General features: G+C 35.5%; 1 protein-coding gene across 2 annotated transcripts; it reads left to right on the top strand.

Moving 5' to 3' along the window:
• LOC121865387 (serine/arginine repetitive matrix protein 2-like) lies at positions 1 to 25,777 on the top strand. Of its 2 annotated transcripts, XM_042364725.1 has the most exons (17): positions 1 to 41; positions 1,504 to 3,085; positions 3,773 to 4,189; positions 4,557 to 4,800; positions 6,625 to 6,717; positions 7,557 to 7,632; positions 7,962 to 8,100; positions 9,538 to 9,701; positions 10,826 to 10,931; positions 14,588 to 14,623; positions 16,590 to 16,663; positions 17,955 to 18,065; positions 18,454 to 18,567; positions 20,630 to 20,777; positions 20,925 to 20,990; positions 21,103 to 21,218; positions 24,089 to 25,777. In XM_042364725.1, exons 2-17 carry the CDS (start codon positions 1,504 to 1,506, stop codon positions 24,221 to 24,223), a joined length of 3,621 nt encoding a protein of 1,206 aa, XP_042220659.1. In that variant the 5' UTR covers positions 1 to 41; the 3' UTR covers positions 24,224 to 25,777. The 2 variants fall into 2 exon arrangements, with proteins under 2 accessions (XP_042220659.1, XP_042220660.1); XM_042364726.1 differs by lacking the exons at positions 20,630 to 20,777; positions 20,925 to 20,990; positions 21,103 to 21,218; positions 24,089 to 25,777 and adding an exon at positions 19,009 to 19,192.
• Positions 25,778 to 27,179: the final 1,402 nt, after the last annotated feature.

The raw sequence follows: 27,179 nt of genomic DNA, 5'->3' as shown, positions 1-27,179 counted from the left end.
GCCCCAGCATTCTGGTTGTCAACAAAACCGAGGGGTGTAAGGTAAGATGCCAATGGAGTTTCTGTTATTTTGTGTTTCCCTTCGGTGTTTCAGGTAGTTTGCGTTCCATTATTTGTAGACGAATTCACAATGAGTCGGTAGTTATCTTGTAAGTAGTTTTTAACGCAAGACACTTGTGACTAGCCGGCAATATTGAGGACGTGTTTCTACAGGAGGGGACATTCACACAGGCCTCTGTCAGGTGCTAACTGTGCAGATATTATCTACCTGGTAATAAGATTCTCTTTAGATCTTTGGTTTACTGTTACTTCACAATTATTTCTGCTTTGAATCAGTTGTTTTGCTGGACAGTGCAATAAGGTCAAATCTGAAACCCACTACAACTCTCCAAACCCTGAACCCCTTGTGGACATAAAGATGTATAATAATTAATCCGCAAAAACCCATAATGTTTAATTTTAAAACCTTTAAATGAAGAAATTTTTCATGCTAAATACCTTCGTGATGATGAAAAGGTAAAGATTTGTTTCATGCCACAATAAGAATTTAAGAATCAAAATATGTTTTCCTTATGTTTTTCATGATGATTTGAAAGATTATGACTTATTTCTGTCGCTGATGTATATTTAAGGACAACCATTATTGCAACAAAGTGGGCAGGGAATTAAAGATTAGAGAAAATGTGGAGTTAATCACAAAAAAAAGGACACCAAACAAATCTTTGAAAACCTGACCTAACCTTTACTAACATGCAAAGAGGTGTAATACTGTACTGTACTAACATACAAACTCTTACCTTATTTAACTGGTGGCAGAGAAAAAGTGATTCTCTTTTTGTTTTAGTGCGTTTTTTGGTGGTTACATCACGAGGGAGCCATAATGTGAATGAATACCGATAGATTAAATTTTGGCAGTGGATATTTTCCTGTGACCGGCTAAGTTCCTATTAACGCTATTTTACCAAGAGTGCGCTCTGATTGGCAAATCGTCCATTACCGGAAAACAACGCAAGAACTATATTTGACCGTGACTGGCAGCATTTGATATTTATTTCACCGTGAGTCGATCGTTGTGTAGCTATAAACATACCTAACCATATTTCTGTTGTGCATGGAAACTACAAACAAAAATAGAGGTAAAGATTCATTTTAGGTCTAACATGGAATTTCATATTTCTATTTATATAGGGAGAAAGAAAACAAAAATATTACGTTTTTGGCACAAATTTATATTTTTAGAGTATTTTAACCAATAAGACCTCCCCAATTACCAACAATATTGGTTGTTCAAAGTCGGCAGTAAGGGAAAATGTGCTATTTATAATTTTATCCTATTTAAATTTAAGTACCGTACTGTGCATATAATAAAATTGAATATAATTTTAAGAGGGGTCACTGGAAACCAAAAAGGGAAATCAAATGTTCAGCTTTCTATTTTAATAAATTTAGGTAAACTTTAATTTATGAAGATAACTTTGATAAAATTGAATATTTACTATTTCAGATGGGAGACGCAGAGAACAACAAAACTTCTGATGAAATTATAAATGAGCTCTTCAACTCCCTAAATGTCCCTTTGTCACCAAAAGTACATGAACCAGAAGATGATGATGTCGGAGATGGTGAAGTTTGCATAAATGTTGGAGATTCGGACAATAGTGAAGATGAGGGAAGTGACTCAAAGTCTAGTGAGAGTGAAGAGGAGACAAAAGAAACTGCAAAAATAGTTGAAGATAAGATCCAAGTTGAAAAAACAGACAAGCGAAAAACACCAAAGAAGAAGAAGGATAAAAAGAAAAAGAAGAAAAGGCGACGAAAAAAAGAAGATGTGGGTAGACACAAACACAAAAAAAGGAAGAAAAAAGAGATTAGTGAAGCTCCTGAAGAGAATCAAGTCTCTACAAATATTTTACAGGATATTAAGGTCCGAAACCAGGCTTTAATTGAGAAAATATTGGTACAGGAAGAAATAAAAAAGGCTCAATCACCAGATGGCAAAGAAAAACAGAAGAATATGCTCAAATCTCAAAGCCCCAAGTTGACTGAGCCTTCCTCCAAAAGTGTGGAACCTGACAACAGAAAGAGAAGGAAGTCAAGATCAGATTCAGACAGTAAAGATGAGTCACAGGTGAAATACCTTAAGACTGATCAGACTGGAACCTCCAAGTCTTCCTCCCCATCACAGTCACACTCTGTGAATAACCATCACTCAAGGTCACGATCTGTCAGTAGAGTCAGACAAAGACATTCTAAGTCAAGATCAGTTTCACTTTCTAAACAGACAAGATGTTCAAGATCACATTCCAAGACAAAGTCTTGGCAACAGAAGTCAGGAACAAGGTCACCCTCAATAACAGAAAAACGTAAAAGACCCTCTCGGTCACATTCAAGGTCATTAACACCAAAACCATCAAAAAGGCAAAGATCCTCCAAGTCATTTTCAAGGTCTTCATCTCCGAAGCCCTCATCAAGACGTAGATCTATGTCAAGATTACGAAGGTCGATATCAGGATCGCAAAGAAAGTCAAGATCCAGATCCAGAAGAAAATCAAGATCAAGATCCCATAGAAGATCAGTGTCTAAATCACAAAGAAGTTCTCGGTCAAGATCCCGAAGGTCAAGGTCAAATAACAGAAGATCAAGGTCAAGATCACGAAGGTCAGGGTCAAGGTCCCAGAGAAGATCGTCATATTCTAAGGAACCATTTGATTTGTTTGAAAAAGCAAGAGAAAAATGCAGCAAGATTGCAGCACTGAAAAGTCAAAATGCTCCAAATATTGACCTTAGTAGTATACCAACTCCTGGGTCAGAATCCAAGTCACGTAACAGTACTGGGGGTGTTATTGCTCTGGAAAGCATACCCCTTCCAATCCCAGCCCCAACTGTTCCAGATCCTAGTTCCATCCCACTTCCTCAGCCACTGCTACATTTGGATGACTTACAGAAGAATGAGGAGGTAAAAGGGGTAAATGGTACTGGACTGGACCTGAAAACTATCCCAGTTCCAGCCCCTTCTGGTGATTCACCCTCTAAAGAACAGGACAACCTCAAGACAAAGGACAATACTAAAAATAAACAGGAAGAAGGTATGGTCTGTTTTGGGGGTTACTGTATGTTGGTTTTCATGCTTTTGATGAATGGGTTGCAGCTTCCCAATTTTTTAGAGATGGACCCAATCCTCAAGAATCTTACAAATTAATTTTTCTTAGATGATTTCTGAAGAGAAATCATAGTGTTGTGACTTCATTTCTTAATAGCATGAAAAATAGTTGCCTCGTGGCCATTTTACTTTTTGCAAAACATGATTCTGAATACTGTCTAGAAGATTATCCCTAATCCTCAATCTACCTCAACTCAGGAAACAGGTCATTTGTCCCGATTCCTTTGTTCTATGTCTTTTTCCTTTGCTTTTATTCTGTTAGTTGGCTGAAGAGGGTCCTAGTATACCAGCTCCAAGATTTCATCTTTTATTTCTCCAATGTGGATTTGTACATCATTTACCAGTGTGATCATTACACTTTTGGAATATCATCTACATACTACAGTATCAGCTCACCTTGCAATGCTTTGTTTGTGCTATTGTCAACCCAGAAGGCCAAAGATAAGCATAAATTAGCACACATACTACTCAGGGATCTATAAACCACTCTCATCTTTTGGGTCATATTAGCTGTTCTGTAGTGTGTTGTACAGTACAGTATATGCAACTTCAGTGCATAACACGCATTAATTAGAACCTATTAACTAATTTCATATGTTTACTTTACTCATAGGATCAGAAAAAGGAAAAACAAAGACAATCATCATCAAGAGTCTAAAGGACAGCCTGGTCTTCCTGCAGGCTCAGGAGGAGGCTGAAAGGAGGGCTAAAGAAATGGCTGACCATCAGGGAAACAGCCCAGATAATGCAGAAGTGGACATTGATTCTGATGTAGAGAACATAATAGAACAGGAAGAAGAGGGAGAGATAGAAGAAGCTGTGGAGGATAATGATGAAAACTTAGTGTTAGCTGCGGAGTGTGATTTAAAAGTGGAGACTGAAGGCATAGATCAGGCAAAGAAAGAGGTGGAAGAGAAAAAGGAAGCAACAGGAAACAACAAAGAAACAGACAGTGTGGAAAAAAAGAACGTTGAGATACTGGTCACTCAAGATATGAAAAATGGAGAGAAGGAGGACGACACAATGAATGGTAAGCACAGGAATTGCAAGAGTAAGTCACATTTCCTTGTTCAGCTGATGACCTCATAGACTTCTTTATAACAAGTAATTTAAAGGTGTTGTTATAACCATGATTTAGGTAGCACCATTCAACTTCAGTAAGCAGAATATATCTTGAAATTGTTTACTTGTACAACAAGTTCAGGTTGAGTGTACCACAGGTTAGAAACTAGCTATTACATTGTTGTTAAAATTGACCTGTAGTCTGCATATCATATCTGTCAGAATTAGGTTTCAATAATGTTCCTATTGGACATATGCATTCTGTGTTTTGCTTAAAACTGGATGGATGGCTAATACAGTTGACATCAAAATTTAACTATTATTGTGTGTTTCAGGAATGGAGGAGGGTGAAATAGCCAGTGAAGATGAGGAAGTAGAAAGTAAGCCATCTGCAAAGTCACACAGTAAAAAAAAGTCAAGAAAAGGTAAAAGTAAGCCTAAAGAGAAGAGGAAGTCCAAGAAAGACAAGGAAAAGAACAAGGATGAGAAGAAGAGAGGGCGTGATAGAAGCAGAAGCCGGGAAAGAGACAAAACCAGATCACGATCAAGGGAAAAGCATAAATCTAGACGGCATTCAAGGTGCGAAGGAAGATCGAGTTTTTGTGATAACTTTTCCTTTTAGTGCTAGAGTTCATTGGCTGTTTAGAATGCCCTATTTATGTTTGACAAAGTTTTTATGCTCCACAACAAATATAGAACAGTAAATGCGTATATGTAGAGCCACCTCTGTCTAAATCTGTCTGTGTTCCATCAGTTTAAATAATTGGTTCATGTTACCTTGATAATGGCTTAATGTCATATTCTGATAATTGCTATTTAACACACAAAAGCATGGATGACAAACAAAATACTTATGCTAGAGTACAAATGAAGCATATTGCACCCAAGACTATTAAAATTCTTAAAAATCCATTGTTGGGTCTATCATTGCCTTGTTTGATCTAAAACATGTGACAACCTTCCAAATCTGAGTACAAACAAAGAACTATTATGAAAATGCTGAATCTTTTTAATATATTTATAAAATATAGTAGTAGCAATCAATAAGCTTACTTTCCATAGGTGACGTTACTGTCATATTTTCAATTTCAAGTGAGTGATATTCTAGAGCAATAACATGGGAAAAAAAATTATCTGGCCCCCAAAAAATCAGATATCTAAAATGTATATAAACTTTTACACACTGCTGACTCAGCATGTGATTGTAGTACAGGGGTTTCCCAACTTACGAACATCAGACTTACAAAAGCCCACTGATACAAACAGGGTTAAACTTGAAATTTACAGTAGTTAATTTACCTGATGACTTCATATTTTACTTTCATTTACTGTATTTTATTATTGTTTCTTCTTTTGTCTTAAATTAAGTGATTTTAGATGTATGTAAGGACTTAGGCTGACAAACTGAAGTGGGATTTTATACATTGTTCTGTAAATACGGTATGCACATAGCATGTGTTCCGACTTACGTACAAATCCGACTTAAGAACGTCCTCTGGAACAGAACCTGTTTGTAACCCGGGGACCCCCTGTATTGTATACAGTCTACTCCAAGCATCCTTAATTTCTTCACTAACAATAAACACATTTCCTTAGTTGTTTCCAACACTGCTCATGAACTACATCTTTGTCTCTATCCACAATTTACTGTATAGTACTATACCTCACTTCTGTTATCCTCACTTTTCAAACTATCTGTAAATGCTTCTTGTTCATGCTTCTTAGCTTTGCAAACCTCTCTTATCACCATGTACTTGGCCTCCAGGTGCTTTTCCTGATCACCACCCATTTTCTAAGCCTCATATTGTATATGCAAATACTAATAGTAGGAGTTAATATAGTGAGAACTGCCTGCATATAGTCAGTCTGGGATTTTGTGTCACCTGATTTGTATGTGATCATTCTTCTCATCCTCTTCTTAAACAACGTGTTGCACACACGTATATTCAGTGCCTCTCGAAACTCAAGTATTCTTTTGCCTTCAGTAGTTTTTATCCCAAAGTCTTTTCCACCATGCACACCTTCATAACCTGAGCAAGAATGGCAAGCCATCCTAAAATTTTTTTATGGGTCATTCTTCCCAGTAATCAGTCTTGTTGATTCTCTTTTCTACTTAGTTATTTAGTTTATGGCTCAATGTCTCAACAACTTCACATGATCTCCCATGCATTGTACCATCATTCAGACTTTCAACTCAGAACCCACATTAGGTTGTTTCACTTTCCTTTCACACAATTTTTTGGGGTGAGCACAGTGTGTAGGTGATTAAAGTGTTAAAGGTTGACATAGATTCTTGGTTTGTACAATGATATTTAGGTAAAGTATGGAGATTTTTAGTTCATATCTTAATATTTAATCTTTGTAATATTTTGTAAAAATTGGTAAGAACACTTTTTTTTTCAGCACTCATACTAAGGAGCGGGATCATGACCGGCGACACAGGAGACACTCTCGTTCTCACTCAAGGGAACGTTCAGCAAGATCACATCGCAAAAGGTGAGGCATCATGGAAGGTTTACATTGCTCCTTTCATTGTCAAACCTTTAATTATTCATTTCTGCTTCAGCCAAGGGGGAAAGAGTAATTGTTAAGTCTTACCCAAAGAGATTTAATCATTATCTCATCCATCAGTTATCTTTAGATCTACAACACCAAAACCTGAATCCAAGTTTGTATCAATGATGTGAGAAATGCCAAATAGTTTTGTAGTTTTAATCATTTAACCCCTTCACCTTGGCCATTCATATGTTGCTGCTCTCATGATTTATCAGCACTGTAATATATGACTCGCCACTTGCTTGGGGGCCAGATTTAAAAGACATACAGAATATGTATTTTATTTTAATTTTTTTTTAACCCTTAAGCCCCGGGTTAGGGTGCTGCTGGCAGTACCCCCTACGCGGGGTTAACTCGAGAAAAAAATCAACATTTCCAAAATTAATATAAATAAATAAATAAATAAATAAATAAAAAATAAAAATTGTGGGCGGACGTTCTGGAATGTCACCCGGGGCGCGCTAGTCGGACGTTCTGGAACATCACCCGGGGCCTAAGGGTTAATTTTGCATTACAGTATGTTCTTTGTAATATCTTTTAATGTTGCAATATTTAATTACTTTAATGTGATTTATTAAGTAAGTATTTGTGGACACTTAAGTGTCCACATTTTCCTAACCTTGGTGTTAAAGAATAGCTTTTCAAAATATTTATGCAAATTTACCTATGACCAGACCTTCAGGTTATAGTATGAGATCATGCTCTGAAGTCTGTAATGGTGTTACTGGTATTCATTATTTTATGACCTTTGGATTTGTATTAAAGACTTGATTTTCTAGTTACTCCAGGTCACGCTCAAGGTCCAAATCTCGCTCAAGAAGACGGCGGGATCCTACAGCAGACCTCAGGGACAAGGTGAGGCTGTGGTATTAGCTGCTAGTGTTTTATTTTATTATATCTTCTTCTCTTTTTTTGGGGGGGGGAGGGATAGCCCTGTGTATATGCGCATACATAAGTGGTCTACATTAATATGGCCTTTTCAAATAATTTTTTTTATAATATGTCATACAAGGGATGCATCATAAAGAGAGATGCCCTTCATTGATACCACAATACCAGAGGCCATAGTTTTCAGCTGTTCAAGATATACCTACATATCCAAATGGTTAATAAAGAAAACTTCAGTGACAGAAAATGTTTGAATCTGAACTTCATTGTGTGCCAATACTTAATCCAAATTTCAGGTGACAAGAAAGCGTCTACTAGAGATAGCTCGCCGTAACGCAGTGTACCTGATGCAGAATGGTTGTCTGCCCCCGAGTGTGGAGCAGGAACAGCTGGTCAAAATTAAGGCTGGTGGCAAGAGTGTAGATGAGCTCACAGGTCAGCTTACTACTTTTTTTCCCTTTTATTTTACCACATATATGCCAAAGGTGATGAAGATGGGGATAAGTAAGGGTTACTGTGTAAATGTAATTCTTGGACTTTGGGTACAAGAAGAAGAAGTGAATAAAGAAGTAACAGAGATGTGAAAGTGTCAGACAGAAAGATGACCAGAATTTGTTAAGAAAATGGGAAATGAATTATTTGTAAAAAGTGTATAATTTAGAGGTGGCTGGTGGGATAGAGAGAAGAACACCGAGGAGAGAGAATGACGGAGTGGAGGATACACAAGAACTTGGGTTGAAGGATGCTCAGGAAGCACTGATTTTTGTCAATAATGGGAAAACCTGACATTGAGTGGTTTATGGTGATGGACATGCTGCTGATTAATAATTTTGTCTGAAGTGACAGTGATAAACCAGATATTCATCTTGGGGTAATGTTGTGAAGGGCATATTATAGGGAGTACATTTGTCATAGCAGTAAGAGTGAATGAGTAATGGCAAACATAAAGAGAGTTTGTGTTTGCTCTTTGCTCTACCCACTGTACAATATAGTAGGAAAGGTCTTGTGACGTTGAGGAAATAGCTTTTGTGAAAATTGGAATACATTTTAACCTAGAATATTTTTTATTGCTATGTTCATCGATAAGAAATTGAAATTATTTACGTAAGCACATAAATTCCAGTAATATAATTGAACAGTTATACGATAATGAAACAAAGCAATATGCTATTTTGTGTTATTGATATACTATTGTACTGTAAAAAGAACCCACTGATCTCAGTTACACGGTACTGTAATTTAGTTAGATTAATTAATTTGCCCATTTTGTAGTCTTTTGTAATGGGTCAGCCCAACCCCCTCTTAATCATCCTGTCCTCACAATAGAACCCCAATGGAAATAACACCTTTGATGGTTTCCTTGACTATCCTTTGTTAGAGTGACATACTTTACTTTGTATTGGTCTTTATATCCCTACAGCATATACTGTATATACTGTACTGTATCTCAAAAAAGTATCTGCCAGGATGGGTCCGATGACTTCCGAAATGCTACATATAACTTGTGATGTCCCGTGAGGGTTGGTATGCTTGGCTCTGTGGCATACAGATCCTCCTACATTTGGGAACTGAACATTATATTAATTACGCCAAAATAAATACGCATTGCATTACTTATGTTAAACAATAAACCAAAGTTAATGCATGTCCTATTATCTACCATCCTTGGTCTCATAATGTTTCACACAGAGTATGGACAGATTTTTTATTTATGTATTTATTTTTTTTTGAGATACTGTACATAATAAAGCCAAAGTAGATACTGAATGTGGGACAAATTTTACTAGATAAAATCTGTCAGTCAATTGATTGAAATTTTGTAATTACAATACTTGATATGGTCTTCTAATATGCTTTATATTTTATGATTAGATTTCTGCAAACAGTTGGTGGCCAGTGGTAACTACAGTGATGTTGATCTGAGTGATCCATCTTTAAGTTCTGGGGAAGAAAATGACACTACTGACAAACCTTTCAGCAATACTCGTCACCCCTTCAGTGTGCGAGACACCAAGCCAATACTAATGAATATTCGGGTATGTTTATCACAAAGTACTAACAACACTTATTTTGTAATGTTATGTTCCATAATATTAAAAATATAACTAAGAAAGATTCTTTCTCATATTTTTTTTAAGGATATGAAGGCAGGTAGAGTTAAGAAGGATAAATGATTTCTGTAAATTTCATAATTCAAATTCAACATAGAAGTATATTTACTTAAGAGCATAGGAAGACTGACCATATACAGTACTGCCCTCACAACAATGCAGAGCCACCAGTCCTAGCACATCTGACATTTGTCCATGTTGGCAAGTTAGAAAAACCTGAATTTAGGATGTCAATAAAATGTCTTGAGTGCAACAGAAGTTGTCCAGTTAAAGAAGGAATGACAAATGAACGAGCAAGAAAATTGGGGGAAAAAGATCAAGAAGATTAAATTCAATCACTATTAGGGATATTATTTTCAAACATTGATGTGAGGAACATGGTCTGAATCACAGGATTTAATTAGAAATTTTTTTTATTTTTTAAATCTTGCAAACTTTTACTGACAATGCTGTAGTGTAGTTGGGATAAACTAGTTGACAATAAGGTACATTTTAGAAAGGGAGAATAATAACCTAGTCCAATGTTTTGCAAAAATCATTTTGAATTCTGTTAATCCCTTCTCTACGGGGCTCCCACTTTTAATACTTTATTTGCCTAACGCCAGATGATATTATTCAGCACAGAGGGGACCCCGTACACAAGTGGTTAAGGACATACTATAAATATAGGCCCCAAGTGTTTTTTCTGTCATATAACCTCAAACAGTTCAAATCATCCTTCTTCAAATAGCTTCACTCAATGAAGAGGATGCTTTGGAAAATAGATTTGACAACAATACTTGACTGTTCTCTCCCTGCACTTTTTATTTGTTGAAAAAAAATATTGAGGCGGGTGAGTATCTGGTGGACGTTGACCATTAGTATTAGCTCAGTATTTGTTAAAATTACAACTGTCATATAATAAGAAATTCCTTTCATTTGTAAAAAAAAATTTGTTTACCATCTGTATTACTAAGTAGCTCATATGCAAGAAATGCTTTTTGGAACATCTTCATACAGTACTGTATAACTTTAATTGTCTTTCATTTTAGTTATTACATCTCTTGCAGAATGCTCCTATGCTCCCAACAAAGACAAATGCAGAGAGATTAGCTGGTCAGGCAAAGCTTCGCGAGCAGTTCCCAGTGTCCAGTGGATCCCAACATCGGACAAAAGGTATTTTCCCATTAAATATTTTGCTAGTGTAATTGGTACAGTGTAGCATATTCTGGGATATTCAGAGATTGTAAACTTACACAAGAAGAGTATGTGTATAGTATACTCATTTTCTCTCATCATGTATTGTGAAGTTTATGGGCAGATAACCTTCTTACTATTAAAAATAAATCAGTCTTATCCCAAGTCACATTTACTCTGAATACTTTCTTTTTCTTTTTTTGAGGAGGGGGGGGGGGATTGTTACATAACTCTTATAATTATATTTAATTGGCTTATTGGAATTAACATTACTGAGCTATAAAGGGGAAAATCTAACTAATGCTCTTTGCCATTTGCATTTCAGTTGCAGAAATTTAATGCACTTTGTTAGGAGAAATAGTGAATGAATGAGCAGTATAAAGTAACTTTAGAAAGGTAGACTTAGATGAAATTAACAAGGAGAAAAATATATTCAGTACATTACAGGATATCAGTAGGATGGCAAGGTTATGCTGACCTAGTTACCTTTAATAGAAATAAATAAGGCAGGGATAGAAAACCTTTGCCATTTTATTACCTTAATGGCCCAATAAAAATACCTTTGTCCTCCTATTTACATGAGTTCTGAAAATACAAATTTACTCGTACAATGCATGTTTGATCTTTTTAAACCAAACACTTAAAATTATTATTTTTTTTTTTTGGTTCACTTGTGAATTATTTTGAGGTGAAAAAGAAATAGTACAGTGTATTATGATTATCGTTTCAAAATATGATGGAAAACTGGTGTTCATGTAAGTTAGATAATTTATTTTCAAATAAAAGAATTCTTTTGTGAATACACATATTCCCATCTACACTTTTGTCCAATACTGTAATTGCATATTAGTGCTATACCGGACTACGTTAGTACAGACACTCCCTGGGTAACAGACTTCTGACTTTATGGATACTCTCCCAAAAGTCGTATTTAAAATGAGCAACAAGTAATTCTCGGGCCAAGCTGGGATATTTCCAACCATACCCCCACCTGTGAGCTGTGTGTTATGTTATGGTTATTTCTTAAATCATAATTTCTAGTAGATACAGTATATGTAATTTTTTCAAATTTTCCTTTAGTTACATACACACTCAATCTTACATACAGAAAGTGTAGAAAAAAAATATAAAAAAAATACTACTACAGTACAGTAATTATCATAAAGTATTTTTACTTGTAATTTCGGGTAAGTCCTTGATATGTGCGAGGGATGTGTTCCTGAAAACCCTCGCATAAACCGAAATAGCACACTGTATATCAAATACGTATGTAAATGGAAAAACATAGGATACATTCCATAACCCAAAACGAAAATGTTCTAGACCCATTTTCAACACAATTTCAAGACAAACAAACCATAAAACAAATAAGATAATTTTATTTTTAAAATAAGAGATAGAGCAGTGTACTTAACAATAAAAGCAGATAGTACATCAGCTTCGGTAGACGATATGACGGAGGCGGTGGTAAAGGTTTTACATTGTGGGTGATGGAAGTGGAGTGACATCTTGTTTGCATTCTTCTTAATATTTGGAATCGTGGACTCACCCAGGTTGTAGTAACAGCCAAGTGCTGATGCTTCATCACAACGATTCAAAATTTCTAACTTAATTCCAGTGTTAGGGCTGTTCTCTTCCTCTTCATAGGTGGACAGGGATTAGGAGACGATAATGCAGGACGCTTGGAATCATATTACAGTACTGTACTTGAGAAATATAGTTACTGGGTGCAAAAAAACACCAAATCATGAAAGAATCCACAGGAGTGATAGAGCGGCAGTCCACACAGAACGCGGGCTAATGCGAGACTAAGCGCATATGGCGGGAAGCTACGCACACCACCCAAGAGTAGCCGATGAAACACGAGACTTGGTGACAATGTGCTTACTCACATACAACTGAATTTTGTTCGCATTAATTGAATTCCTGGTAGGAATAGGGTCCTCGTATGAGTGAAATCGTATACCTATATGCTGAACTTCCATGTACCGAGGTACAGTGTATGTAATTTTCTACATTTTATTTTTTTACTTGGTTACACACAACTCTACATACAAAAAGTGCAAAAATAATTAGAATAAATAATTATCGTAAAGTTTAAAGAATCTATGGGCTTCCACCTTAAACCTGTTGCAAGTATGTGGAAATTGGAGGGTTAGTGGCAGAGCACCATAGCTAAGGTTAACACCAGGGGCAACTGCAACACATTGGATCTCAAATTGTTATTCGATGGTAATGACACATTATAGATACTGTATACTGTCCAGAAATTAGTTAACCAGTAGCAGTCAGGTGAGTGGGGAAGATGTTGGCAGTGATCAAAGTAGGGTTCATGAGTGAATTGTTCTGGAATATGTTACGGAAGCTTCCTACAGAAACTACTTGTGGGAAGTAAAATGCAATATATTAGTGGTTTTACTTAAAATGTAAGATTCTTGTGGCACTAAAATAAAACTGTGTTAGCTACATGTGCCCAAGTAATTCTGTGTTACATCAGTAATAAACTTGCCCTAATTTGTGTAACATACAGGGGGTCCCCAGGTTACGAAATGGTTCCATTCCTGAGGACGTTCTTAAGTCAGATTTGTACGTAAGTCGGAACACATGCTATGTGCATAACGTACTTACAGAAAATGTTTAAAATCCCATTATATCATAGCCTAAGTCCTTATATACATCTAAAATCACTTAATATAAGACAAAAGAAGAAATAGAATGACAAAATACAGTAAATGAAAGTAAAAAAAAGTCATCAGGTAAATAAAATACCCCGTTCGTATCGGGAGGCGTTCGTAAGTCAGGGACCCCCTGCATAGTAATTAATAGCAAAAAAAAAAATAGGTCTTTTTCTGCACCATTTCAAAATAAATTTCTATTGACTGCCAAATATTTGTTCGGGCAAACTGATTCCAGCACACCCCTAAATATACTGTATTTCCCCTAGTACAATACTTGAACATACACCATTATTTGTTTACTCTGATATTTTAGTTATACTAATTGTTGGCACAACAGTTTACTTATTTTTTTGGCTGAAAATCTCATTTTTGGTAAACAAAAAGTTTGTATGTTTATTTAAAGTTTCAGTTTGTATTATAAGGAATACAGTACATCTTAGGTAAAGTATAATAGTCTATTGTACAGAACTGTAGTGTATGACAAAAAATAATAATTTTGGCATATATATATATATATATATATATTTTTTTTTTTTTTAGTCTATATAACACGTGGACTTTGAACATATAATCAACGACCTCACCAGCCAGCTGGATTCGGTAAAATGCTACTCCCACCACATATGTGGCACGGGCAGTCCCCAATGGGAGGTTCATGGCACCATCAGCTCGATGAACAGGCTTTGTGTGAAATATAACATAGTCTAAGATTGCTTTTAGTGTCCTTGTGGCATGGTCGGTAACGTTTCCTGGTCACACACTTTAGGTCGAGGGCTCGAGTCCTGGCTGGAGAGGTCGTTGATTTTATATATATATATATATATATATATATATATATATATATATATATATATATATATATATATATATATATATATATATATATATATATATATATATATATATATATATATACAGTATATATATATATAAACTGGAATTATCTTTTCTCCACAGGGGAATTGACTAGCAGTGACGGAAAGCATCAAACAGGTATGCTTTTAAGGGACAATGAAGAATGCAATTCCCAAGTTATTTTTTCAACAGCTTCTCAGATATAAGGATTTTAGGAGAGTGTACGGGTTATAGAGTACCCGAAAATATTAACAAAGATTAAAAGTGTAATGGAATGTTGTTAAAAATATGTTGTATACAATAAAAGATTTAAATTGGAATTTGTTTCCATTTTTTTTCTTTCTAGCTGTGTTATATGGAATTCAGTCACTAATACTGTAGTGTAAACACTTTAGATTTAAGAGTGATATATTGATCACACACCTCATAACTTGGGAATTAGGTCATGTTGATGATTTTCATAAAATTTAGTTTTTGCTTTTCATTTAGGCAAAATTTATAATGTAACTATTGATTTTCTCTAAGGTATAAATCAATGACTTAGTTTTGATGATCAGTAAATAGTAGATTGACTAGCATGTTGGCTATAGAAGCTTGACTGGGAAAATTTTTTCTTTCATTGATAGCTCCATTTTTTTGTGACATTTTCATTGCAGTCTCCTTGACAGTTTGCCACATATTCTCAAACTTTGTAATATTCTCCAAAGCTTTATGTTTTTATTTCAATACCCGCACTACCAGGGCAGGGGTATTACTTAATTATGTTTTTCTTTCTGTCTGTCCTTGCATCCATTTAATTTTTCATGTTTCTAAATCTGTCTCTGTGACTCTACCTTTTTATCGTATGTAACTTCTCTTGTCATTTCCTAATATTCTGTGGAGTATTTGTGATAATTGGCATGCCTGATAGCCTGACCAAAGTTTGGAATTTCATAGTAAATTTTTTAATATTGGTGAGTAAAGAGGGTCAGTAACCCAAATACTGTACAGTATATGAGAAACTTTTCTTGTGCTGCTCTGCCTCAGTGTTGAAAATGCAAACAGTACAGGTATATGGAATGCTGTACTGTATATTATATGATGCTGTCATGTGTAGCAGCCTTATATGGAGTACAGTATGTGGTTTTAATTTTGGTTTATAGTAATTTAGGGAAATTTATTTTATTGGTAAATTATATGAGTGGAGACACCAGGCTAGCCATCTTCTTATGAAATAAGTAATACTTGGATTTTTACTACAGTATTCCCTCACTAACCGCAGGGGTTAGGCTCCTGAAAAACCACGTAGTTGGCAAATCCACGGTTGGCAAAATAAAAGGCTTATGGGAAAATAGGGGGCTAGGTTTCATGGCTGCATATAACACTCATCAAAGCCAAACTAGGTTGCCTGTTCATTCACAAAACAATATCTGTATTGTACATTTAATTAAATTTACGTCAAATACATATAAAATAGCTTAATATAAATGAAATAGTATGTACTGTAATATAAGTTTTACACTACATCTCCATGGAGATGGCAGGTTGCTATCAAATAATAATAATGAAGACCATCGGTGTATATGTGTGTGAAGTGAATGTGTGTGTGTGGACTTGGCAGGTCGCCAAATTGAAATATCCCTGTAACTACATCCCACTATATATATATATATATATATATATATATATATATATATATATATATATATATATATATATATATATATATATATATATATATATATATATATATATATATATATATTTACATTACCTATTGTGGTTACCTTTCTTTTATTAGATTTTTAGATTTTAATGAAATTTGGTGTATGATGTGCCTAAAGGTTGCCGCGGGTGGAATTTACACTTGGATCAAATGCTTTCATTCTTTGTAGTGCAAGGAAACAACTGAATATTTTACTTTGGGTTATATACTGTATGTGTGTATACCAAGGTTTGTGATCACACATGTTCAGTTTACATCATACAGGTACAAGATATATTATTCTTATCAATTAATGAATAGTGACATAAGAGTGAGTGAAAAATATTAAATAAAAGGTAATTTTTTACCACAGCATATGCATGAGGACATTCTTAGTGTAATGATCTTATATTATTCCAGAGAGTGACTGGGTTCCTGTTCCTCCTAAGGAGAAGAAAGAGGAGGACAAAGTGTTTCCTCAATCAGAACCTCCGGTAAGGACTACAATACAGTAGTAGGTAGTCGGCATCTATCAAACAGGGAGGTACTACCGCCTGGGAAGATATTGGAAGCATAAAGTGTTGTCTTATGGTAGACCCTGCTGCCATATGGCATCACAAAAATTGTGATCAAGTCCCACGTTGCTGATTTGACTTTCTGCCTCATTTGCACACATTTACAGGGTCTCAATTGTTTCTCTTACTATTGACAGCACAACATTTATATACAGCCACTCCTCGACTTACGACGGGGTTAGGGACCCAAATCCAGGTCGTAAGTCGAAAATGTGAAGATAATACATAGAAAATCTAAAATGGGTGTTTCTCTTTCTTCTCAGCACCACAAAACTCTCACTTTTAAGCTTGCCAGCCATTTTAAAAGGAATTCCAAACAAAAATTTTGTCAGTACACAGCGCAATCACTAATGTCGGGACTCGAAAATATGTAATTTGAAAAAAAATTGGTATGACTAGGACGGTCGAATATCTGGGTGGTCGTAAGTCGAGTAGCTGTAGTATATTGTTTCTCACTCTTGATATTTTGTTTTTTCATTTTTGTATCTACTTATGGTCTGGTTATTATTATTATTTAATTTTTTATTATTTTTATTTATTTTTATTAATTATTATTATTATTATTATTATTATTATTATTATTATTATTACAGTGTATTGTAATTATTATTATTATTATTATTATTATTATTATAATAATAATAATAATAATAATAATAATAATAATAATAATAATAATAATAATAATAATATTTTCGCCCCCCAGGCCCTGATGTGGGTCAGTGACCTGTGCTCGGTTAGGCAAATCCCCGTAAAAAAAAAATTGTTTTTATATAATATCTGTGGTTTCGTCCTGGGTTATTTTTAAATGCTTCTAATGGAGTGTAGAGTTGTCAACACAAAAAGGTTTCCCTTCACCTTCCTCAGTTGAAACTATCTATCTATCTATACAAAATTGTGTTGAAAAAATGACACAATGGACGAAGGATTTTGGCAACCCTACTGAGACAACAGGTGTGTTAGCGTTCATGCTGTAAGTCATTGACCCCCCCCCCCCTTCCCAAGTAGAGATAGTTTTTTGAGTGACTGTACAAATTACCCTCATATAGCAAGAAATAGGTAATACTGGACATTTACTAAACATAATTAATATAGAAAATCAAATGTGATGAACCACCTTGGTCATCAAATATCTATTCGCTTTGTTGGCTTAATCAATTCACAAGTTGCATATTTATTATTTTAGTGTTAATACATCATTCCTTGACAGGCTGTGGACATCTCTCAGATAGTTTCAACAAGATTGAGTGCCATGCGGAAGCTGCAGGACAATCCTCATGATAGTGAAGCTATAAAGACTCTTCACAATGTGCAGAAGGAGGTAAGAACTGTAAAATAATCAACTCTTGGTAACATGCACCATCAGATGAAGACTTGGCACACACAGGTTTCACATAGGCTCTTTTGTATGAAATGTGGATAGGCAGTGCATAAGAGAAGGTAGGTGTTGCCTATATATACATAGCACTGAGCATAACATTTCTCAGATTCCTTCTGGTGAAGCAGCCTGGATGTATCATCCCCAGTTGAATGTGATTACAGTACAGTAAAAGGCTTTACTTAACTGAGGCAAATAATACTCAATGGATTTTTTTTTTAAATCCATCCCCAATTACTAGGAATGGACGTGTATTTTTTACAGTATATAATAATGGTTGAAAAGCTTTGTGAATATGCCCTCAATATATAGGAATGTAACTTTTCTACAGATGCAGAATTGGGCCCTGAGTAAGCAGGAGCCAGGTCAGTTCACAGGGACAACTGGGGTGAAGGTTTTGTCTCAGGAAGAACTATCAGCAGGCCATCAAGCCTGGGCCAGGAAGGTAGGCATGCTGCATTCTATTAAGTTTGCTCTTGTAAAAAAGAACTGGGATGTTGGGGGGGGCTGGATGTTGCACTGAGGTCTGATATATATACATATATATCTTTTAGGCTTTTCTAATTTGTTCTTGTATTTTATTAGATAATCTTCTTGTACAGGAAGCTTGATTGGGTGACTCATGGGGACAAAAATTAATTTCCACATGAAGCCATTACAAGGCTATACGTATACGTTGTTCTTGTTGTTTTTGGTGCCCACGAAGTACTCACAGTATCCAGCTTCCTCTCTGTCATTTTTTTTTTTTTGTCATCCTTAGATATGATGTTGGTGAGCACTGTTGCTCAGTTTTACAGTTGGTTTGGTTAAACAGGTCACGGTCAGTTGTTAGTAAAGAAGTGTTACCTTCTCTAGGGCATTTGACTCAGCCTCCGGCCCACTCCAGCCCCCAGGCTGTTGTATTTCAGGTTCCAACTTGTCAGCTCCGATGTGAAGCTGCTGGGGAGAGTACCTCTGCTGCTGCGATGTCCTGCCACACCACAAGAGGATACCCAAGCCTACGGACACTACTAGGAACCAGGCTGGTGGTGAACCCTAGAGCAATTGAAATTGTTCTTTTTCTGTTCATAGAACAGTACAGTACAGTATAATATATTAACTTATGTGAACTTCACACTCCACAATGGTGACTTTGTCTTCAGAAAACGAAGAGATGTAATTTTCATTGACTGTAAATGTATAGAATCTTAATTTATTCGAATATCTCTTGGGTTCATCATTTACCTTGGTTCCTGGTAGTGTTGGCACTCAAGTTAAATAACTTGAGCCAATTTTTGGTTATCTCAACAGTGTTCACGCAGGATAGGGGCCAGTGGAACCGTTGGTACACTGACCCCTAGCCTGTCGTGGAAGGGGTCTATAACAAGCTCTCATCACACCTTTGATTGGGATTTTCTGTTAATGTCAAATATTTGGGGTCTTCATAAGTCGTGAGTAGTCACGAATCTAGAGAATGTGAGAGTACGAAAGAGTGCATCTTGGCAGGATGAATCATAAAGGGAAAATCCCGCTGGCTTCCCCACTTGGGCCCAGTGAAGAGAGAGCTTGTTACAGATCCCCCTCCCCCCAAGTCTCCGCTCCATCTCGTTAGTGCATCCGGGTTCTGGCAACAGACAGCTGTGGGGCCTAAGGTGTTTTCTGGCGGCTGCTGGGACGGGTGAGTGAGTCAACATTTTGGTGAGTCACAAGGTATAAGTAGTGCTATCATGTAGGCAAGAATTTCATGCTTTGGAAATTAGCGACTAAATTTCTTTTTTAGGTTACTGTATTCGTTACATAAATTATTTGTTTTTAATTATTATTTACAGTATGAATAAAGTTACATTTCAACAAAGACTAAATAACGTAAGAACTTATTTCTTATTTTTTTACTAATATTTTTCTTACGAAAAAATTGAAGTTTGAGATAAATATTCTTTCTTAATTCTATGATTAGGGGTATTGAATTATTTTTTTAATTATATTACATAGAAACATTTAATAATGCTTCTTATTGTTAGTGTATCACTAGTGGTTGTTCTTGTACATGAAATTAAAACAGCTTAGATTTTGCACTAATACAATGTAAGTGTAATGATTATTAATAAGTTAAAAGCACCTAGTTTTCATTTTTGAGAGATTTTTATTATTGAAATGTTAAACAAGTCACTCTGCAGTAGATTTTAGAAAGTAATAAAAGCTAAAGCTTTGTTAATGTAACAGGTAGACTTATCATTTTTTAACTTGTTAAATTGTTAGGTTACATTATGAAACCAAAACTCTTGAAGAACTGTTAAGCTGTCAATGTGTTAGAGCCTCAATATTATTGTGATGGCATTATGTTGAGATTAAACCCATTGAGTATGATCATTAAGTATGGTTACTGATATGACCATTCTGCTTGGTATGTCAGCTAAAGTTTCATGGTGTCTGCTCAGACAGTAATGCAGCTTCTCCAAACAGTTCTGGCTTTGTTTTCTCCACTCTCTAATCTATGCCATCCTCCTATTCCCTCATGACCCCTCTAGGAACAGTTCAAGGAAGCCGCACCTGTGAGGCCACAATTTGGACTCAAGATGCTACAGAAAATGGGCTGGTCACCAGGGGAAGGGCTGGGTAAGAACAAGGAGGGAACAATTGAACCTTTGCTGCTGGATGTGAAGATGGACAAAAAGGGTAATTTTTTTGTATGTGTTTTCCAAAGTAATAATTTTTGTACAGATTTAATTGTGAAGAACTACATGTGTTTTGATATAGACCAAAAAGTTTACTTATGTAAGAGCTGTTAACCTCATATTCCAAATTTTCATGAATCATTTGCAGGGTTTCATGCTCAAGAAGAACTCACTCCAAAGAAACAACCAATACCACTGGCTAAGGATCTTTCTGGTGAGTTATGTTGAGCATTTTACTTGTTAACACTGGGGAGTAGTTATATTGATGCTATATATTTGTAACCTAATTTGGTGTGAAATTTGATAAGATCAATTATTTTTTTCAGGAAAGCATCCAGTTTCAGCCTTGGTTGAACTGTGCTCAAAGCGAAAGTGGTCTCCACCTGATTTTGAGATGGTTTTTGACTGTGGCCCAGACCACAAAAAGAATTTCCTCATGAAGGTTAGATCATTACTAAATAACATCCTTATTTCTACTCACTTTTTGCGTGGTTGTTCCAAGCATATTGCCTCTTGCATCTTCACTGTTCATGCTTGTTAGCCTTGTAAACCTTACTTTTAACTCTGCACTTGGCCTCCAGGTACTCCTTTTCATCACCCATCTTCCAGGCCTTGTACAATTTTCATTTCTCCTCTATCACTCTGTTCACTTCATCGTTCCACCACCATATAATTGCATGCCTGGCTGGGACCTTTGTCCATTCTCACATCTTACTAGTCCTGCTCAGCAGAACATCCATTAATTTGACCCAGCATCTGGCTACACTAACCCTCACACTATCGTTGGCTGTATCCACCATTCTCAACTCGACATAAAATGCTTCTCTTACATTCTTTTCTTTCAATTTCCACACGCTCCTTTTTGGAACACGCACCTTCTTCCTTTTCCTGCACCTTTTAAGCAACATGTTGCAGACAAGCAGTCTGTACTAAAAGGTACATTCATTCCCTGTTAGAACCTTTACAAGCTTCCTATCTGATTTCCTATGAAGAAAGTAGTCAGTCTGAGTTTTTGTGCTACATGACTCATATGTAATCAAACTACTCACTCTCTTCTTTCAGAGCAACCTTTTCATCTCCCTGTAAGCTGTTGTGTACTTACTGCTCGAAAATACAGTGCAGTACTCCCGGATAATTCGCGGATTTTTATTTCTTGGTCCTCTATTATTCGCGGATGACACCCTGGATATACCCAAGAATGACTGTGGGTAGTTTTACAGTTGCCGGCATTTTCACGACCGGAACACAGAGCCATTCGTTCTAGAGACTGTAATTTCCTTTACCTGTATTGTTTTGTATATATGTGCTTGTGTGTAGACACACACAAAACATACAGATAAATAATAATGGGAAAATTCTCTCACAAATATTCAGAAACAAATGTAGTATTAAAAATGTTGAGTCTACCCTCAAGTCCGTGCTTTATTAATAATAAAGCACGGAGTAGACTTGAGGGTAGACTCAACATTTTTAATACTACATTGATTCAGATTATTTGTGAGAGAATTTTCCCATTATTATTTATTTGTATGTGTTTAGAGTGTGTGTGTGTGTGTGTCTATACACACACACACACACACACATATACAATACAAGTAAAAGAAATAATTGTCCTAAGGGCAAACACATAAAGGGAATACTGTATACATTTCTTTGTAGCTCTCAGTGGCACACTGCCCACAAGCACAGTAGGCAGTGCAGTTGGATCTTTAGGTGACAATGATCCAACAGAAACTGAAAATCATTTATTGTCTGTTGATGATTACTCAAGAACAAGAGATAAAAATTTGTAAGGATGGATGCCCATGTCCTTTCCTCACTAGAGGAACACTAAATAGAGAAATAGAAAAAGTTAGGAATGAGCTATGGGAGGTAGAGGATGCTCATGCCTCACTCTGGTGAAGGACCAGCCCACCACCTATCTTGCCCCTATACTGTATATACTTGCTGTAGATACAAACATACAAAGAATAAAGACATTTCACTTTTAAAATTTATGTAAAGTACATTCAATAGTGGATTAAATGCCAAATTGTCTTCTACTGTATTCTTTATGTACAGTATACCTCAAAGTCAAATTTGCTGAACTTAATTCTAATCTTGTGCTCCAGGTCAACTATGTGGGCTATATCAACACCTGTGTCTCAAAGTCATAACCTCCAAAGTTAAACATTCTACCTCCATACTGCCTTCTGAGCTCCATTCATCAATTTTGTAGTTATCTCATCCCAAATAGCATGAATGTTTTCCAAGACAGGGTGAATGGCCAGATATTTTATCAACTAGCAACATTAAACACCCGTTGCAGTGTGTAGACCCCCAGGCCCCATTGTGGGTCGTTTGACCTGTGTCCTGGTGGGCTAATTCCCGTAAAAAAAAATAATAAACAAAAATAAAAACACTATTAAAAAGTGGTAAAGCATATAAAACAAAGTGGCCTACTTGAACTTCATTTCACGGCTTTAGTTTTAGAAATTAGTTTAAAAACCAAGACAAAGACCAATAATATCATATTGGCATTTCTGGGTGTCATGAAACATTTTTTTTTTTTTTTTTTTAAGCAACATTTAAAGTTCCAGTTCTGGCCGAAACTTAATATTCTGGTTCCGGTGCATCCCTAATTAAAACTACACAAAAAGTAAATACTGTAGTTTTATTTGTACTAGAGTACCTTGCTCACACTCAGACAGCATAATTAAAAAATAATGTAGTGTGAGCAGTATCATGTTAAACCTCACCGATGTCTAGTCCAGGCAGTACTGTACACAACTGGAAATCTTTCTGTTAACAATTCTGTATTTACAATTCAAAATGCAGTTCTTGATGGTTCATTATTCATTCTTCTACTCATATCTGTACTTCAGGGATATCTATCAGTGTTGCTATATACTGTAGCTGTACAGTACACATGAGTTTTATATTGTTCCCCTCTCCAAAGGCTTCTTTATTGTTCCTGAATCTCCTCTCATAGTGGTAACAAATATTTTGACTACCTTAGACTTAAATCTTAAAACAATGAAAAAATACGTATGCATAACAGTATATAGAGAATATTCACCATTTATCACCATACCTCAAACATAGGAATAGCTGACATGTCAGGTACAGTATACTGTTTGTAGAAGTGGAGTAAGAATTGCTAAATTTAGTCATAGTTTACAAAGTTAACAATCTGATTTTTTATACTTCAAGAATATTTCTAAATATCATTAATGCAAAGTTAACAATCTGATTTTTTATACAGGAGTACTTCAAGAATATTTATACATATTAATTAGTCATTAACTTTGATAATTTATTTCATTTGTGAAGGTGATGGTGAATGGGCAAGAATTTAAACCATCAGTAGCAGCATCAACCAAGAAAATGGCAAAAGCAAATGCTGCAGCAGCATATCTTCAGTCCCTTGGCCTCTTTCCCAAGGATCCAAATAACCCACTGCTATAGGTACTGGCTACCTGTTACTTTTTATTGCATCTGATTTGGAACACTTGCTAGTATCAATAATCTGGCTTTATATTGCAAACTCTTGTTTGATAATGATATTAAGTTAAATAATATAAGTGTCCATTATGTACAAATATAGGATAAAAGAGTTTTCTTCCTTAATGCTACGTAATATCACCATCCAGACACATATCATCTAGCATCGTTGGTGAAGCTTTTATTGTAAAATTTCTTTCAGCATCAATTGTTTTAAAATTTTAAAACTTAGTTCTTTAGGCACCCTTTATAAATGTGTGTAGTGCTGGAGAAAGAAGGTAACATTATTGAATTTCATTATGATTAATTACAGAAACAAACCTAAGAGCATACTGTACATCAGTACCAAACATGTTGCTGGTATTGGTGTTAAATAGGGCCATAAGTATTCTGGCAGTATAATGCAAGGTTAAGTATGTTTTTTAGTTTTGCACATCCTGTACTGTAGTAGTGCTCTCTATACCTTGTCAGAATTCTGATGTTTTTTCATAACTTTGGTATAATGAATCTTTGCAGAATGTGAATCATTTATCTTTACTTTACTGTACAGTATCCCCAAAAAGTATCTACGGTATCTACACTGTGAAACAATTTGAGACCACAGATGATAGATATTGGGACATGCATTTACTTTGGTATATAGTTTAACATGAGTAATGCAATGTTTGCTGAATTTATTTTGGTGTAATTAATACGATGTTCAGTTACCAAATGTAGTAGGATTGGTATGCCATGCATACCAACCCTCCTAGGACATCATGAGTTGCATGTTGCATTATAGAAGTCATCGAACCCCCTCCTGACAGATAATTTTTTAGATACAGTAAATATTATAATAAAATTCAGAGAAGTGTCTCTTAATTAAGTAAAGCACTGAAGTTTGTTTGTTTAGATTACATGAAGTTCTACAACTGTAGGAGATTTACACGCAATGTGTTGAAGAAAGAAAATAATTGGATTTGGAGCTGTTAGTTATTTAGCCATATAAAACTTATATTGCATCCCAAATTATTGCTATACTTTTGTTTTCTTATTTATTCCCCTTCCAGTTGAAAAATGCAATATAGAATTTATGACCAGTGTTCTTCCGTCCATCTGTGATCAGGCACAATGTTCAAGTGACGGTACAACTCTGCCAAGCATGAGGTACTGTATTATAGAAACATGGCTTATATTGTATGGAGTAAATTTCAGTTTATTTGAAATAGTCATCCACCAATTATGTATGGCACGTACTTTCAAAACCGACAATTTGGCTTGTGATCCATATACAGTATCAGACAGCAGGAAGTCACATGCTGGTAGGGGATACTATTATGAAACTATACATCTGTTAGCAAATAATTTACAGATTTTCTTTATGTTACTCATGTTTCATTGACTACAAATTATACTCTTTGTATTAAAAGTTAAGAAGTAAAACTGTAATAATCAAATGTTCTACATGTAGATACAGTATACATTTTGAGCATAATATATGTATGAAATGTAAAATTGTATAAAGAAACTTGAAATATCTGAAGAATTTTTCCTCAATTGTTAAAAATATTCCCTAGGTATCTTCATTCAGTGTAATATTAACGCAATGCCATTACCAATAATTAATTGCGTTCATTAGTCGTATTTTCTTGGATAATTCACCAAAATGATTCATATTATTCAACTGGTTAACCTCCTAAAACATTACAGTATTCACATACAACTGTAGCAGCTTCCAATATATTCAACAATTATATAACCAATCTTCAGTTACCAGTTTCACTTATCAAACTTGACCCTTCCACATATTAAAAATTTATGCCTTTCACCTGACAGCTTCTTATAATACAGGCTGCCAGTTGAGGAGTTCACTGTTGTTAGACAACATCTCAGTTATAAGCTCAGGATTATGTACAATACAGTAATCCCTCACCCACTGCAGGTTTATCATCTGTGGTTTTGAGTATTCACATTTTATGTATTGTGAACTAACTAGTACAGTGGGGTATGCTATAACCAACGTAATTGGTTCCAGAACCTCGTTCGTTATAGCATTCGTTCATTATAGGATTAATCCGTTCCAGGCCCCCAAATACAACCACCTAACACTGAAAAAATTCTGTGGAAAATGTAAAAAATACGGTACTTTATCTTACCTTAGTGTTATTCAGCATGCAGGTACCCCTAAACACTGGCACATCACTATCACTTCCACTGGGAGTCTTGGCTTTAAGGTCCTCAAACAATTGTCTGGCCTTCTCACAAATTATAGCTTCACTAATGTTACCACCTGCCATTTCTTTCTCCTTTATCCACACTAAGAGTAAATTTTCCATCTCTTCAATCACATTACACTTTGCTTTGCTAAGTCTAAAGATTCCCTTTGCCACTTGCACAGTTTTTAACTCCTCTTTATTCTTCAAAATCGTACATATAGTCGATTTAGCCATCCCATATTCATCACTAAGTTTCGCAATGCTTCTTCCATTCTCACGTTTCTTTATAATTTCTTTCTTAGTTTCAAGGGTTATTAGCTTTCTCACTCGCTTTGGACGACTCATTGTTACAATTGTATACTTGTATAACAAAATAGTTATACAAATAACGCGAATTTCCACATCAAAAGACGAAATTTCAACAATAACACTGGTGCACAATGAGACAAAGATGGCGCCTGACGCTCTTGTTGTGGGTCGCGGTACAACAATATTCATGCGCCAGGCGAAATAGTCCCGTATTCATCCGCGTTCGTTGTAGGAGTTGCGTTCGTTATAGCATTCTCAATTTTATAGGTAAAACCGTTCGTTATAGGAATATTCGTAGTAGGATCCGTTCGTTATAGCATACCCCACTGTACCTGTACAAGCATCCCACCGGTTACAAAAGTATTCCAGGTTAATATACAGGACTAACACGCCGACAAGTTATTTTCATTACTGTT

Source organism: Homarus americanus, unplaced genomic scaffold, assembly GCF_018991925.1.
Source record: "Homarus americanus isolate GMGI-L3 unplaced genomic scaffold, GMGI_Hamer_2.0 scaffold25483, whole genome shotgun sequence".
NCBI classification, from domain to species: Eukaryota; Metazoa; Arthropoda; class Malacostraca; order Decapoda; family Nephropidae; genus Homarus; species Homarus americanus.
Note: the sequence above shows the minus strand (reverse complement) of the source record. Positions and strands in the feature narration are given on the sequence as shown.